This window comes from Cariama cristata, unplaced genomic scaffold (genome assembly GCF_000690535.1).
Source record: "Cariama cristata isolate BGI_N322 unplaced genomic scaffold, ASM69053v1 scaffold3550, whole genome shotgun sequence".
NCBI lineage: Eukaryota > Metazoa > Chordata > Aves > Cariamiformes > Cariamidae > Cariama > Cariama cristata.
In genome coordinates, this window is record NW_009595069.1 from 1,442 (window position 1) to 17,631 (window position 16,190).

At 41.0% G+C, this 16,190-nt stretch overlaps 1 protein-coding gene across 1 annotated transcript in view; it reads left to right on the forward strand.

Moving 5' to 3' along the window:
- The first annotated feature begins 501 nt into the window (after positions 1-501).
- Positions 502-16,190, forward strand: part of TIMM44 (translocase of inner mitochondrial membrane 44 homolog (yeast)) — a 20,783-nt gene continuing 5,094 nt past the window's right edge. The window contains exons 1-10 of the mRNA XM_009700376.1: positions 502-604; positions 1,099-1,269; positions 1,781-1,861; positions 3,254-3,403; positions 5,849-5,988; positions 6,474-6,559; positions 8,341-8,433; positions 8,783-8,907; positions 10,969-11,019; positions 13,000-13,089. Of these exons, the coding sequence (XP_009698678.1) occupies positions 1,186-1,269; positions 1,781-1,861; positions 3,254-3,403; positions 5,849-5,988; positions 6,474-6,559; positions 8,341-8,433; positions 8,783-8,907; positions 10,969-11,019; positions 13,000-13,089 (900 nt within the window). The 5' untranslated portion in view covers positions 502-604; positions 1,099-1,185. The remainder of the gene's footprint in view (positions 605-1,098; positions 1,270-1,780; positions 1,862-3,253; positions 3,404-5,848; positions 5,989-6,473; positions 6,560-8,340; positions 8,434-8,782; positions 8,908-10,968; positions 11,020-12,999; positions 13,090-16,190) is intronic.

Here is a 16,190-nt window from a genome sequence, read left to right on the forward strand (position 1 = left end):
AAAGATGTTTGTCTCTGAGTTCAGGCAGCACAGAGGTATACAGAGGGATCCTGGGTTTCCTCCACAGTTGAGAGAAAGTTCTGTTTAGAGCCAGTTTTCCTAGAAAAAAAACAATATACTTCTCATCACTAACATGTTTCAACTCGAGGATGAATTTATTTGTGCATCACCATTTTCAGAAAAATCAGGGTTCTGTGAAACACCTACGTTTTCTCAAGTGATTGTGAAGAGTGTATTGCCCTGTTTTGGGCTGCAACTTTGGTGTTATCAAAGTGAACTTGTGAGTGGATATAGTGCTGCTCAAACACATAACAGAGTTTTTATGGATGACTCTTACCAAACCAGCCTCCAATGTTTCTTGGCAGCACTTCGGGTGCATTCCCAGAAGACCAGTGAATATTGTCTATTTGCAGTATTCTTTTCTTTCTTTCTTGGCTCTTTAAGAATGCTGTCATCTTGTATTTTGCACTAACCTGATCTTATGTTTTCGTTGCAGAAATGTCTCATCAGTGGCATATGGCTGATATCCAGAAGATACCCAGTTCCTGCAGTCCACAGCGGTACAGTGTATAGAACGAGCAGGCCTGTTTTAGAGATCCATCAGGTTGGTTAATGGCTGAATTTTTTCATTTCAGGCCAAAAGTGGTTTCCCATTAGAGTACTGATCTACTAGAAGTGGATATGTTTCTGAGAAGTACCAGTTCTAGGCTGAAAGTTTCCACTTTTTAAGATATATCCAATGAACTCGGAATTTTGTAGTAGCTGAGTCCAAGTGACAGAGTTCAGGAGTGGTGCTCTGGTAACTTCATGTACCAGACTGTTTAAGCCTGAACTAAATTCTGGAATTAAACTTCCTCTGGAGAAGTGTCTCTTGTAATGGCTATGTAGATGTACTTCACAGGGCATTAGAAATGTATTGGACATCTGGCTGTTTTGAAGGTAAGCTGCTGCTTTTTCAAGGTAGCTGTATGTTTTCTACAACATTTAATATGTTAGGAGTGACCCAGTGCTTGGCTTAAGTAAATCTGCCTGCTGGCTTTGATACTTGTTTAACTTAATGTCTCTTTGGATTCTACAACATGTAATGATTTTCTTTAGTCTAGATGCTACTCTTCTGGAGGAAGAAAGGGTTTTATATCAGGTTTTGTGGAGAACATCAAACAGGAATTAGCAAAAAACAAGGAGATGAAAGAAAGTATTAAAAAATTCCGAGATGAAGCTAAAAAGCTAGAAGAATCTGATGCGCTTCGAGAAGCAAGGAGGAAATACGTAAGTCTTCCTCATGAATTCCTTTGATGTGTTCATTGCCCAGTCACTGAGCTATTACTGTTCTGAATGTAAATTTGAATCTTCCTGCAAATGGACTATTTAGTTTAGCATGCCTGTTTTTATGAGTAGTTCTGCTTGACTGGAAATACTGACTGGTAAATGGATGCCTTAGAGTGTTGGGTTTTTTTTTTTCCTTTTTTTCCAGTGGAAAATCTTGCCAGCATACCCTTCACTGGATTTCCCAAATAATGAGCAGATAAAACAGTGAGACATTAAATTTAACATTGGCAGTATAGCAGTATTTAAATACTACTTTTGCATTCTTTGAAGAACTATAAACAGCATTACTTGCAAAAATGAAATACTGGTGCTTGTTACTCAAGTAGTTTGCTCCCAAAGATGTAGCTCTTTTTGCCCTCAATTACAGTGTTAATGGGATGTGCTATGTGCTAAACTGTTTTTGAGTATTTTCTATCCTCATAGTTACATGCAGCATGTTTTTTTTCCACAGAAAACCATTGAATCTGAAACAGTGAAGACCTCAGAAGTGATTAAAAAGAAACTTGAAGAAATAACTGGTACAGTTAAAGAGGTAAAATATAGCTATGGAAGAACTTTTCCCTGGGGCAGTTCTGCTCTAAGGTTCTGTATTTTTGGTTCATTTGAATTATCACCCTTTCTTTTTTCTTGCTGAAAGGTGGTTGCTATTCCAAAGGTGATCGCTGTTGTGAATCTTTAAGGCCAGAGGAATTAACAAAATTGCAGCGATGGTGTATGATAGATTTCTTATTCAATTAGTGTATGGTCAGAGGACAGGCATTGTCCAGTGATTCCTCTCAGATTTGGAGGCTGGAGATGGTCTTTATGGTTCTGCGTTGTAGAGCAGTAAAAAAAGCCTCAAGCTGGTTCTTCCACTGGAGGGCAGTTGGAGCAATGCTGGAAGATCACCCTGGAAAGTTGTTTAGGAGATGTGATGCTCTTCATACTGACGCTTTTTGGTCCTAATGTGGTAGGGTTTCTGGCTTCTTCCTGCATGCTGAAAAAGACTTGTAAGGTCAGAGGCTCCAGGTGTTGTAAGTAGGAGTGCTGGCAGTACAGTTGAAGTGCTCTCCTTGTAAGTTAGCGTGCTGTAATTGATCCCACAGCTCTGTGTATCTTGGGAGTAACGACATTCCTGGAGGAGCAGCTTAGCTGTGTGTATAGTTATGAGCTGAATGTAATGCTCCTTGCTGATGTGGGCATAACCGTTATATTTTCAGTACTGTTGAGGGTGCTGCAGGCATCTTTATTAGCCAGATCCAATTGGAGAACAGGGAAAAGCATTTGGTACTCTTATGCTGTCATTTCTCTTCCTGTGAGGTTGTGGCTTGTGACCTATCTGGGATTGGTGCTTGCTTCCAGTGAGGTTTCTGAGATCCTTGAGGATCTGATGTGTGCCTGTGCAGAATGAAAGGGTCACCAGCTACTGGCAGAGTCCTTTTAACCTCTTGCATACGAGATCCTGGCTCTGTAAACAGAGCCAAAGTGATGTGTATGAAGATGCTAGACTGAGAAAGGCGTTTCTTAATTTTGCAGGAAGGGTTGCATAGCAGAGAGCTCTATCGACCACTTCTATACCTTCTCTTAAGAAGCAAGAAGTGCCTGATTGTTTCAAAGGAAAGGGATAGGGTATTTTAACTGGCATCATTGGTCTTTCTCTTTAATGTCAAGAAAAATATATATTTTTTTAAATCTATGGGTAGCAGCCATTACAAATGCGTATGGTCACATGAGTAGCCAAAATTGTTGTTGTGCACAGAAATGTTGTCTAATGCTGCAGTGGCAAGCCACCGTGTCGTGGTAAGTCTCCCCTGTGACACGTAACTAAGTTTGGTTAGTCTTGTCGTGTGTGCTTTAGGAGATCTTTAGCATTTGCAAAGAGGACTTAATTTGAATAAGTTTTCACTTTAAATGACCTTTTCTTTCCTGTTTTGTTTTGTTGCAGAGTTTGGATGAAGTAAGTAAGAGTGATATTGGCCGAAAGATAAAGGAAGGTGTGGAAGAAGCAGCGAAAACAGCAAAGCAGTCTGCGGAGTCAGTGACAAAAGGAGGGGAGAAATTAGGCAAGACAGCAGCCTTCAAAGCTATTTCTCAGGTACATAAGTCCTGCACCTCTGTAGGACTCAGTGCTGTGGACACAGCTCATTAACATGGAAGTTACGTGCGAGTTTGTGCTGAGTATAAAATTAAATGCAAAACTCTGATAGCAAGACCTTGTGAGCCATTGGAATAAGCTGATAAATTCAGGAGATGTATTTTGCAGGTCTAGCACTCGCTCCACAACCCTAGGAAAGTGTAAGTCTCGAGTAGCTGAAGTTCTGCCAAAATGTGTTACTGGAAAAATTGGTTGCTGTGGTTGTTGAGTAGGGTAGCAAATGTCTTCTGTAGACAGGTACTGGTGGTACTCATCGGAATGACTGACTGACAAACTGGCTTGCTTAAAGCTCTTCTTTTCTAGAAAATATCTAAGCGCTCACATGTTTTGATGTCACCCAATCAACTGGCAATTAGCCTAAAAAGAAGGGTTCCCCTTGGCTGGTTTCTCACGCCTCCTCTGAAGCCTTGGCTTTAGCCCTTGTAAGAGGAGATACCAGGCCAGACGGAGGATTCGTCTCGTCGGTCATGTCAGTTCCCCTCTTTCTGTGTTTCTAATAAGACATCATCTGCTAAAGGTCACTTCTAGCCATAGCTGCTGATCCCATTATACACTATCATTTTTTTTTCTTTTTCTGTAATGAAACCTGTTATCTTACTCCAGCAGCCTCCTAATCTAAGAACTGTTTGTTCCTGCTATGAAGCAGGCTGCTAGGCCAGACCTTATAAGCAGGCAACAGTTTTATAGGACTGTAAAGTAAAGTTTTTGAGGCTTAAAGATTTGTTTTCCCTGTAAACGGATCAACCTTTTGATTCAAGTTAACTGATTCAGAGCCTTTATAGGCTGTGAGCAGTTCTTGTAGCTTTACTGTACTTTCTAGCGTGTATGTAGAATTTAGAATATTCAGTCTACTCCTTCAGAAAACCAAATATGCGATTTTAGGAATTGTAGTAGTCTCATTTTGAGATCCCCGTTGCTTTGGTATTGAGGAGATACTTTATTGGTGTAACCTAGAGCTAGATGGTATTCGTGGGACCTTGTGTCTTGTTCTGTTCTCTGCCAGGTCCCTCAGATGGTCTTTTATAGTCAGTAGGAACAGATGGAGCTTTGAAGCCTTTTATTTGCTTATCCTTGATGTTTAAAGTCACTTAAATTCCAATTTCTGCTTCATATCAGATCTCTGGCATCTACTCCGTCTAGGCCCTGAGTGCTGTTGTAACTTGCTTCAAGAAGGAGTCACGGAGTACGGGAGGACGGCTTAGGCTGGCAAAACTGTGTTGGACACTTGGTGTGTTCTGCAGAAAATCGCTGCATAAAATAGAGTTGAAAAATAACAGCCCCCATAAAGCCACCTGATACTTTGGGCTACGTAACGTACATGTTCTAAACAAAAATGCAAATTGGGAAAAGCTGTATAGAGTGTGTATAAAAAAAATCCCTTTCAGCCTGCATGTGTCTAGTTATAATAGGAACGTGTACTTACTGTGCAACAAATGTGTTGTAGGTACAGTCATTAGAGAAAGTACTGCTCAAAAGTTCAGCAATAGAGGTAGAGCAGCCAAGATGAAGGAGAAACACTTAAAATGCCTTTTAGTCCCAGTCCCTGTTGAAGTGTATGACAAAAACACCCAACAATGGTTGTGGTAGGACACACCTTCCTCTTGGCAGAATCTGAACTAAGGATGTAGCTGTTCACTGACGAGATGTATATCAATCCAGATTTATCAAGTCCTTTTTCTTGATGTAGCCTCACCCAAGAAGGAGAATATCTCCTGTCTCTACTATGAGCTGCACTACTGTGGGTTTTTTCACATCTCATCTCTGACAAAACCCGGTTTTCTTCAAAAGTGTTTTCTCAGCTAGGAGGTGTGTAGAATTCTATAAAAAGAGAGGCTCCTTTTTGTTTTGGGGAAACAATACTTCTCTTTGTTTAAGCTGGAGCCTAGAATCTGGGTTTTATTGACCTTTCAGGTGGCTTTGCAGTTGTTGTTGGTGTCCTGAAGTCTGTCTTTTCCCCTACTTTTGGATACTAGGAATCATTCTTCCTTTTACCTGGAGCTTGTCATGCTATCAGCAGCTGCTGGCTGCTGTTGGGGACTGATATGCCTGCCTTCCTCTGACTTGATTTATTCCAATTTAAACTTTGTAGAGGTTACCCCTTATCAGCTGTAAGGTTTGACTGTGTCCATAGCTTCTACTGTATTGGGTTTTTTCTTCAGGTAGATTCAATACAACCATCCATTTGCTGTTCTGGTACTGGTGTGTTTGTCAACAGATGTCAGCAAAGAAGCATTTGCTGAGTAAGGGAGAGGAGAATAACCCGTGGTCTCTTCTCTCTCTCTCTCTCTCTCTTTTTTTTTTTTTCCTTCAACAAAAGTTATTTTCAGTTTCGGGGAAAGGTGGGGCGAGTGGTAAATCAACCTAATAGGGATATTTTCCTTTCAGGGAGTAGAAACCGTTAAGAAGGAAATAGATGAAAGTGTTTTAGGGCAGACTGGTCCTTACAAACGTCCGGAGCGACTACGAAAAAGAACAGAATTCTCAGGCGAGAGGATTAAAGAGGAGCGAATATTTGAAGCTAATGAGTACGTATTTGATATAATTTAGGGTGAATATTTCTGTGTATGATTTGATAAAAACTTTAAAACTTAAGTACAGGTCAGGGATGGTTAAAATCCAAGTGAGGCTATGGGATGAGGCATGACCTAGCAGAGCAGGTAGGTCTGAGAGCAGATTTCCAGCATAAGTTAATGATACCGAATCTTCCGATAGTGAAACTAGGCACTTAAAATTACAAAGTGGGTACATAATGTTCTGACATGAAATTTTGACTTGCACATGTGTTATATTTTCTCAATTTTGACATCTCGCTATTGAGTTACGTTTGGTAGGGCTAAGTCTGAGCTCCTTTGCTTTCTCTGTTGCCTTGTTCCACTAAGTCATGTATCTTTTCTGTGGTGTATCAGCCTCAGTGATACTGCAGTGATATTCATCAAGATGTCCTCTGTTTTATTCTCACTCGGCTGAAAGTTACTTGTTCACAAGTACCCATGTCTTCTGCACTTTCTAGGGAGGCCATGGGTGTGGTGCTGCATAAAGACTCAAAATGGTATCAGCAGTGGAAAGATTTCAAGGACAACAATGTGGTCTTCAATAGTAAGTGTTCCAAAGACAAAGGAGTAGCACGTTATTTGCCCTGTTCTGGTTCTTGCTGTGTTGGATCTAATGCCATCTGTGCAACTAGTCTCAACATAATGCAAGTCATAGCCATTTTTTTTGTTGTAGCTGTTGCTGTGAGGTGGTGTGAAGGGGAGGTAGGCGTACTTGACAACATCGCAGCTTTTCCAAGCTGCTCCATCTGTGTTTGGACCCCTCCCCCAGTCAGGCATTGTTTTTATAATCAGTCCCTACTCCCTGTAGGTACCAAAATGTGCTTTCGCCATTGCTTAAGGAGAGCTGAACTCTCTTTTCTATTTTTTTTTTCTAGTCAGATCTGCTCTGGTGCCGGAAGGAGGCCAGGGCACGCATGCACGCATGTCACCAGGGAGAGGTCTCTTCTTCCTGACCTTGAGCTTATAACGAGGAAAAAATCGTGTCTTCAGTGAGCTGGTTTCTGTTGTCATCTGCTTAGAGCTCTGGAATGTGTGGGACTTTGCCTCCTTTCTGTTTTTATTGCAAAACCTAAAAATACTGAATATCTGTACTGCAGTGGGCAATAACTTTTGATAGTTATCTAGACACTTAATGTTTCTAAAGGCGTCAAGAAGCCTGAGACCAGAATCCTTCAACAAATCAAAATAATCGCTGCCAGCATACTGCAGGATAAATGACTTGTTAAGGCACAAAAAGGCTGTGTAAAAGTGCAATATATAATTAACTTTGGATTGTGTTTCTTCCCAACTTATTTTAGAGCAGAGCTCCTTGGAAGGTATCCAAGGAGTTTTTACATCCCATTTGTTAGCCTTTCCAAGGAGAGATGCTCATAACTCCTAAAACTCCCCACATGTTGTATCCTCTGCTCCTGTGCCATCTGCACGAGCTCTGTGCATTCTCTAGACCATATGCATCTTTCCAAGACCGTGGTTTTGCAATTCAGGCAACGCTGCGGCTGTGGCTGCACCAGGCTGTACAGTGTGTGCTCTCCCTTTATGTACCACCTGTACCAAGAACACTCGGTGTTTTTTGGAAGCAGCATAAGCTTCGGGGCAGGATTCCAGTTGTTAATTGACGTGGTGGGAAGAAGCTTCCCTGTAGGGCCCATTATCTCGCAACCACCTTCTGCAGTTCTGGTCCGTCTGATGATGTCCAGAGACAGATAATGGGTTGGTTGAACCCTTAGTTTGTTGCAACAATGCCTGCTTGCTTAAATGTTTGGTTTTTTGTTTGTTTGTTTTTTTTTTTGTGCTTCACCCTCTGCCCTTCTTTCTGCCGTTGAGATTTTGCTTTGCCGGAGTTTTCCTTCCCCATCAATGATTTCTGTAGTTTTGTGACATGCTTGCCTTGCTTTCTTATCGAGGTTGAGAAGTACATAGAGCTGCTTAAAAAGTGCATCCTCACTGATGTCTTGCTATTTTATTAAAAATTGGCACGGTTTAAGGTCTATTCTTGATTCCCCTCGCCCCAGTTAAACTTTCTGGTGTTGGTTTCACATCCTGCTACCCCTTGTAGCAGACGGAATCAAGGGGTTTAAACAGACTGTTACTGGCGTAAGCACGTCTGATGTATTTTCTTTCTGAAAATCTGCATGGAAGGTCCAGGGTTTCTGGCAGCTGAAGTCAGAGAAAATGAGAAGAATAACCATTGAAATTGAAACTTGTTAATCAACAGAGAGATTTAGAAGAGAACTGGCAGGTTCGACCTGCAACCCATTGCATGTTGCTTCCTAAGTCAGGAATACAGTGGAAGGACACTGCAGCTTATGTCTCCTTTCCTTTCAGGATTCTTTGAAATGAAAATGAAGTATGATGAAAGTGATAATGCATTCATTCGAGCTTCCAGAGCTGTCACGGACAAAGTCACTGACTTAATAGGTAATGTTTCATCATTGCTGTGAAAGTGCATCTCTAGCCTTTGAGCTCTGTTCCTAGTGACTGTTGGTGCTGTTGTCCTCCATGTGTTACTAATCTTTGGGACAGAATCTGGAGCTTTATAATATTTTGCATGGATCATTAGCCAGTGTCGTGCAGTGTAGCAACCTGCTACTGGATCAGAAGTGCAGTGTGATGACAAGTGCTTGTATGGGATAAATCTCAAGCCTAACTTAAAGTCTGCAGTCATTCCCAGGTGGCTGTTCCTTCCCTCTGGTTTATAACCAAGGTTTTTCTCTTGTTTTCTGGTGACAGTTGTTGTGCCGCCAATCTCACTGAATTGTTTTATTAGGTGGATTGTTCTCGAAGACAGAAATGTCCGAGGTTTTGACAGAGATACTCAAAGTGGATCCATCCTTTGACAAAGATCGATTTTTAAAGCAATGCGAGTATGATATAATCCCCAATGTCTTGGAGGTAAGGTGGGGCAGAGTATGATGCATTTGTTTTATTTTTTTACTTTACTATAACATGAAAGATTTTTCTTTAAGTTTTCTGATACTAAAAGTAAAAGCTGGGGCAGTGTTTGCTTCTCAAGCATCCAGCTTTGCACAGAACATGAGATAACCTTGGGAAAAGGAAGTTGGATCCCACATAGCAATTTAGTTTAAAACCATATTTCATAATTTAGTAGACTTGCAAATTTTTTTCTGGCCTTGAAAACAACTAACTGTCTTCTCCCATGAGAAATGATATGGACGTCAAAGGGATCAAAGTGAATCATAGAATGGTTTGGGTTGGAAGGGACCTTAAAGCCCACCCAGTTCCAACCCCCTGCCATGGGCAGGGACACCTTCCACCAGACCAGGTTGCCCAAAGCCCCATCCAGCCTGGCCTTGAACACTTCCAGCGATGGGGCAGCCACCGCTGCTCTGGGCAACCTGTGCCACTGCCTCACCGCCCTCACCATGAAGAATTTCTTCCTTATATCTAATCTAAATCTACCCTCTCCCTGTTCCTCTCACTGTAACAGTATTATTCTATATAACTAAAATTGCAGTTAATGAGACCAAGTAGTCAATAACCCTCTGTACAGTTAATCCCCTTACACTGTTTAATAACTGTCTATATTGCTTTCTAGATCAGAGCTTTGAACCAAATTCCTCAAACCCAAGTAAAATTACTTTTTTCTGTATTCGGGGGAGCTAACTGATTTTTATCTAAATAAATCTGCTTCTCCCACAACAGACTTGAAGCTTCTCTTTTTTTCTGGAATTTGTTAAAGAATTGTGCTGCTTCAAATTAGGCACTGTAAACAAATAGATATTAAGGAGGAAGATGAAACAATTTCTTTTGAATAATTTATTAATTTATTTATTTAGGCTTAGGCTTTTAGGGAATAAGCCATGTCTGGAACAGTATCAATTTGTTATTTATTGTAAAATACCTGTTGGTTTGAACCCCCAACTGATGATGTTAGAAAAGAGAGTCACAGTAGGGGATTTGAAAGACTACAACAGAAATTGTTTTGAGAGATTTGTATGAGACTGGAAAAACCGAGGCTTGAAGAGAGAAACAAATGCTAGCAGAGAGCAAAGTGTTATTTTCTCATCCTACAATACAGTGCAGTGAGTGATCATATCTCAAATTGATACATGCTAATACACGTGTAGAAATATTTATGATGCTCCTAGTCGTGAGGTAGCATTATAGGATGAATAAAAAAATACTTTGATGCTTACAGATGCAAGCATCCGAACTGTCGTGTAGTTAGGTTTTGCAACTGCTGTCTTTGTAGTGACTGACTTGTGTATCAGATCTGTGACTGGAACTGTAATGTCGACAGGGAAATAAGACAGACCTGTTGTAGTGAAATCTGCTTTTCCTAACGGTGCCGTGTCACTGAAGGAAGCTGCAAAAAATGGGCTCTTGACTCTCAGAAAATGAATTTTTCACAGGTGAGATTTTTTTTAAACTGTAGGCAGCCAGCTTATAGATGCCATCAAGCATGATTTGTAGGCATTATATTGAAAGATGCCCTGCCACGTATAACTAACTTTATTTTGGAATCTGCTGAATTCCCAGCATCTTTCTTGTTATGAATTACAGGTGTTTATTACACCATCTTTTAAAGATAAACCTTTTGGTGAGCTGCAGCATGATTCCTCTGTTCATTCTGTGCCCTGAATTTTTCAGAGTCTTGAAAACTGTAGATCTACCTCTCGTTTGTACTCCTGCTCATGTTAGATCCCACTTCCCAGGATTTCTGGGTAGTGTGCGTTCTGCTGGCTTTTTGGACAGGAAGGTTTAAGATAGCTTTCATCTTAATTCTGAAAAGGTTTAGGTACATCTGAGTCAATACTTGTGTGTTTGTAGAAGTTCTTATTGCTGTTCCTCTTTGAAGCTCCTATCCTCCTCAGGATTTTCACAAGATGTAGGGTTTAAAGTAGTTTGCTGCTGAAAGTGTTGATAATTTCAAGTTTCTGATATAGGAGATGTTTTAAAATGTTCATAATTTATTTGATTTTCCTCTCTTAGGCAATGATGTCTGGAGAGCTTGATATCCTCAAAGATTGGTGCTATGAAGCGGTAAGTAGAGCTACTAAAAATGTCTGAGAAGGTTATGATTCTCTGTTGTAAGTAGGTGTGTCGTGCTTGCTTTGCTTGCGAGCTGTCCAGCTGTTGTAGCTAGGATATTGCTTACCTGCTTTGCACAGCTGCTTCCCCATGTAACGTGTTCATATTATAAAACACTAATGCAGTCAAGCGTACACGCTGGACTTCTGGAATAGTCTGGATATAAGAGCTTCTTTAGAGACGGATAGCGAATTGAGAGCTAAGCTCAAACTCGTCTTAACTAGCTCCAGTTCTGCACTGCCCTTCTTGATTTGGGTGGGCTGTAGTAGAGCCTGTATCCCAGATATGGGGTGAGAAGGTGCAGAGACATTTGAGCTGATCCAAAAAAGTGATGCTTTGCTGCTTACAGAGTCCAGTTGTCCCTGGAGCTACTACACAAACACAGCTCCACTGCAGTATCCTGGCAGGCTGAAGTTTTTTTCTGAAATTGCAGCATAGATGGTCTGCAGCCTGGATAATCTCACTGCAGAAAACTGAATTTTGTTTTGTGGTACAAAAATTGGTTTTGTTTTTGTACTGGGATAGGTTTTCAGTGTTCGATCCACTTCTTGAAATAGTGAATATGATTTGATTGTGATTCAGTGATTGTATTATGGTCCACTTAACTTCATGAAAGCAGATCCTTTCCTGACAACGTAGATGGGCACTTGTTCTGGTCTTCAGTCTGCTCCAGAATAATTGTGTTGTAGGCAACACAGAGCCATAGTTGTTCTGTTTCTAAAGAATTTAATTGCTTAAAGCGAATGTTCTCCTTGGTGATCACCACCACCAGAGGGCTGGAAATGCACGTGCTGGAAGAGGCCATTTTTTGTATTTAATTTTTTGTGATTAACATCTTTGTAACAATATTGCAGTATGTAAGAGTAAGATATTTAAAGCAGTCTGAAAGTAAAGGGAGTTCTTCATTGGTTCAAGCAACCTTTGAAATGACAGGGAGGGACGGAGGGAATTCTTTGGAGGGAAGAAGCAGATTCGCTGCAGTTTATAAGACAAAAAGCAAACGCTTCTAAGCTAGTTGTAGTTATAAATTAAGCTCATAAGTCAATAATTATCTGTAAAATAAGCCTGGGGAGGAAATGAGAGTCCTATTAATGAGACTCCAGGAGATAAATGCTCTTGAACAGAATCATACCACAAGTGTTACATTTGTGATGCTGATCACTGAAGTGTTGGTATACAAACCAGTAAAGCAAAAACTTATTGAAGTGGCAAGTATACCAAGCGAGCTGCAGGTTACTGTCAGCCCACTGGCTTAGGTATAGTTTGTGACTGGTAGAGCTGTCTCTGCCTACTGTCCTCAGAATCCCTGATCTGTAACTCCCAACTTCACTTTAGTATCTTTGCCAGTAACTTCTGTAGGATATTTGCATTTAAATGCTTGTGATGAAGGTTAGAAGACCCATGGTGGGGGAGGTAGGTAGGGACTGCCTCCTGTTTGTTTGATACCTGCCAAGAATATGGTGATCATGCTGGAAGTAAGTAGAAATTCACTATCCCCCACAACAATTCTCGATGCATAAATAATGAAGCATATGGGCATGTGCCTAGAAGAAGCCAGGAAATGCTGGTCTGCCTCCAGGGTCTGGCTGGGTATTAGGAAAATAGCTTGGTTCCCAGACTGTTTCTCCTTGTCTGCTGTCAAATCAGAGTCGCAAGTGCCTTGACTATCAGGTGCCCTTGGTGTACATATTCTGTTGTGAATGATGGATCTCCTGTTCTGGCCAGGGGAGGTGAGATTTTTAGTGAGAATTTGGTTGTGTGAAGCCCAGAGCATTTGATGTAGCTGTTTGATACCTTGCAAGACGTATGTGTTCATTACAAAAACCTGACTTTTATTCTTACCTTTTTTGGTGGTTCCCTTTAAGCAGAAAGTCCCTTTTTCTTTGTGACAGCAAATTCAAATGTGTAACACAAGTTCGTTGCTTCATTTAGACTTACAGTCAGCTGGCTCATCCAATCCAGCAAGCCAAAGCCATGGGTCTCCAGTTCCACTCCAGGATTCTTGACATTGACAACATTGATGTGAGTGTCCTTTTCTGTATTTCACCTTGGGGGATGAATTCAGAAACTCATGACCTGAGAAAGGTTTTTCTACTTTGCCCTGACTGCTGGGATGGTTTTGCCTCATGCTACTCTGGTATTTGCCATTTCTGCTAACAGAGGAGCGGATCACTGCTGCTGGGGAGAGCTCATGGGACAGATTTGCTACCGTGTGATCAAGCCCAAGTTACAGCATTGTGATTTATCTGCTCTTTGCCAGGACACCGTGTTCTTAATCACCAGCATATAGATTGAGGAAGGCTAATAATAAAGGCAAATAGCACTGACCCACTGCTTTCATGAAGGGCTTTGTTGGTGCTTATTCTGAATGATAACGCACAGAACTTCTGTGACTCAAGGCTGTGCTGTGCTGGAATGGCTGTTAGAGAGACTCAACTGCTGTTCTGGATGGCTCTTGATGAGTGGGGAGGTAATGACTGTGAGTGGAGCCATTGCGTCCTTAGCAGCAATGTTGGTAGTTGGGGATTCTGGCCCAAACAGTCGTAATGCTCTCCACGTTCTCCTTTAATGAGGAGCCAGAGGTGTTATTGTTGCACTTAGCAGTAAATCTACAGTAGTACTTTCATTTAATTAAGTCTTTAGTGTCATCTGTCACTGGTGCTTCGGTTTTCTTTCAGATCTTTCTTTCCTTCGATGGGAAAGGTATCTCAAAGAAATTCCCGCTTTTAGTCAGACCTTTCATATCCCATAACCAGCTCTGCCTCGAAGGAGATGGGCAAGGAGAGGAGGGGAACAGGGCAGCTGTACACTAGCACTTTAAAACGCGTGTGGCAATAGTCTGAAGTCAGATCAGTCTTTTTCCTTTGTCATCAAAGGTGCTAACTCAAAGGCAGCAACATTCAGTACGTGTTTCTGTTGAAACCACGTATTATGGCATACTTGTCCAATATACTGCAGCTGTGCAGTCTTATACTCAAAAAAATTGTAAGCTGAATCCGTTCAGGCAATTACCAGCTGCAGAGTCATTCCTGTAGGAACAGAGAATAGTTAGAGCTACTTAATCAGGATCTAAACCGAACAGTGATCTGGTCCAAGGTAAGGAAGTGGAGGATTAGAAGCTTTCAGGTAGAGATGGAAGTGAAGCATGGTGATAAAAGGATGCTGTTCAGAAAGTGTGATGTGCCAGATGTTGTTGGGTGTATTGGCCAGATGTTCCTTACTTGTGGTCACACCCCTGTGAGACAAGAAGTCGGGAAGAATTCAGCAGCCATTATGGAAAACCGAGAGGACAAAATCTGATGCTGTTGGTGGTTTGCTGAAAGGAGGACTACTGATGGTGATTTCTGAGGTGATACTGGTGGAGTCTCTCTTTTTGTGCCCACATCATTAAAATCCTGGAGTGGGTGCAGGCGAGCTCCAGAAACATGTGAGGAAATGCCCTACAGCAAGTGATGTAGTTTGACCTGTGTAGCCCTGCAAAGGAACAGCGGGAACCGACTTGATTAATGATCACAGATCTTCGCAGGGAGCAAGATCATCTACAGGGATCTCCTAACACAAAAGGCTAATGTCTGGTCCTCATCCTAGGACTCTTTTGCCTTTTGATCTTGATAGGCTTCTCATTTTCTCTCATCCATCTGGGTTCAGAGGAAACCATTCCTACCCCTTCAGTAACTCTCAATATTAACTGCAAGCATCTGCCAAATGAGCAGGAAAATTTCTGTGGCATCTGCAATTCTCTTGATTATCTTCAGCAACAAATAATGTGGTCTAACAAAATTAAAGCTATGGAAGTAATAAACATGATTGCTTTTTTCTAAGCATCTTATTTAGATCAAAGGTTTTTCTGTATTGTTAGTGTCTAGGAGACTTGATTTCATTGTATAAATAACTTTTTTCCTCTGTAGGTGCTAATTAGTATAGAGCTGCACACAGATTCTGAGTAGTGACTGGAAAGACATTTCATTATTAACTTGTTTTAGATGCCTGTATTTTTGCGTGAAGTTTCTCAAGAAAATTACATCTTAGTTGGAAAATGATTGATATAGAACATAAATGAGTGCAGTTCCTATTATGTTGTCTGTAATGTGAGAAAGGGGGATAAAGGGTGTTGTGTGTTTAAATTTTTAAATGTGTTTCCCTGGAGGCGATTTATGGGAGTATATTGAGTGATCTCATCCAGAAGAACAGTTCAGTGAGTTCAGAAAAAAACCCCCCAAACATTTACAAGATTTAAGGCAATTCATATGCTGCAAAGTTGGCAGCACTAAAATTAAAATAAAATCTTTCAAACATAAGCATTTGAACTCGCGTTCCAGGTACTTGGTTAAGCACTCTCTGCTTCACTAGACAACTACTGCCTTTAAATTTAATGCAATTTTGGATCCTTGATATTTCTTAGGACTATTTATTTGGCTGTCTAAATGTAGTTTTATGAGTGTGACTTGTGAAATGGGGTTTCTGAACTTAGCATGGGAGGAGTGGTATAAATACTGTCTTGATTATAGAATTTTGTTGGGATCATACTACTACAAAATAAAGCAATACCAGTATGGAAATCTTGATGCCTGTAAGGGATACAGCCTAGTCAGTGATACGGTCGTCGTCCTCCTCCTCCTTGAAACCCACATGCAAATTTCTTTTGTCAAATTATCAGTGCCAAGTGGTGTCATATAAAATGTCTGTCATGGCAACTGGTCTGACCGAGAGCTGGGAGATCTGGTTTTGGATGCTTGGGTGGTAGGCATTAGGCATTGCTGAATGGGTCAGACCAGTTCCAGAAATGCGGTGTGGACTGGGATGGTGTGAGTTACCGCAGAGCTGGGGAACCAATTCCCTTGGATTAAGCGAAGGAACATTGCAGTAGTGCCGAGTTTTCCTCAGGGGAGAGTAGAATATAAATATATGTATATATATGCCTTTGTGAATTATGGCACGGTCTTGTAACTGTCTCTTGTGATACATTATTTATTATGTGATAAAATGCAATGTTTTTGAACCGGTATCTCTCATATACAAAAGAGTAAAATCATGCTACCTTAAGTTTGAGGTGGTATGATTACCTTTTTGGGTAACATAGCCGGTAACTCCAGAGTTACTGAAGAGCAAGATACTCTGTAGCA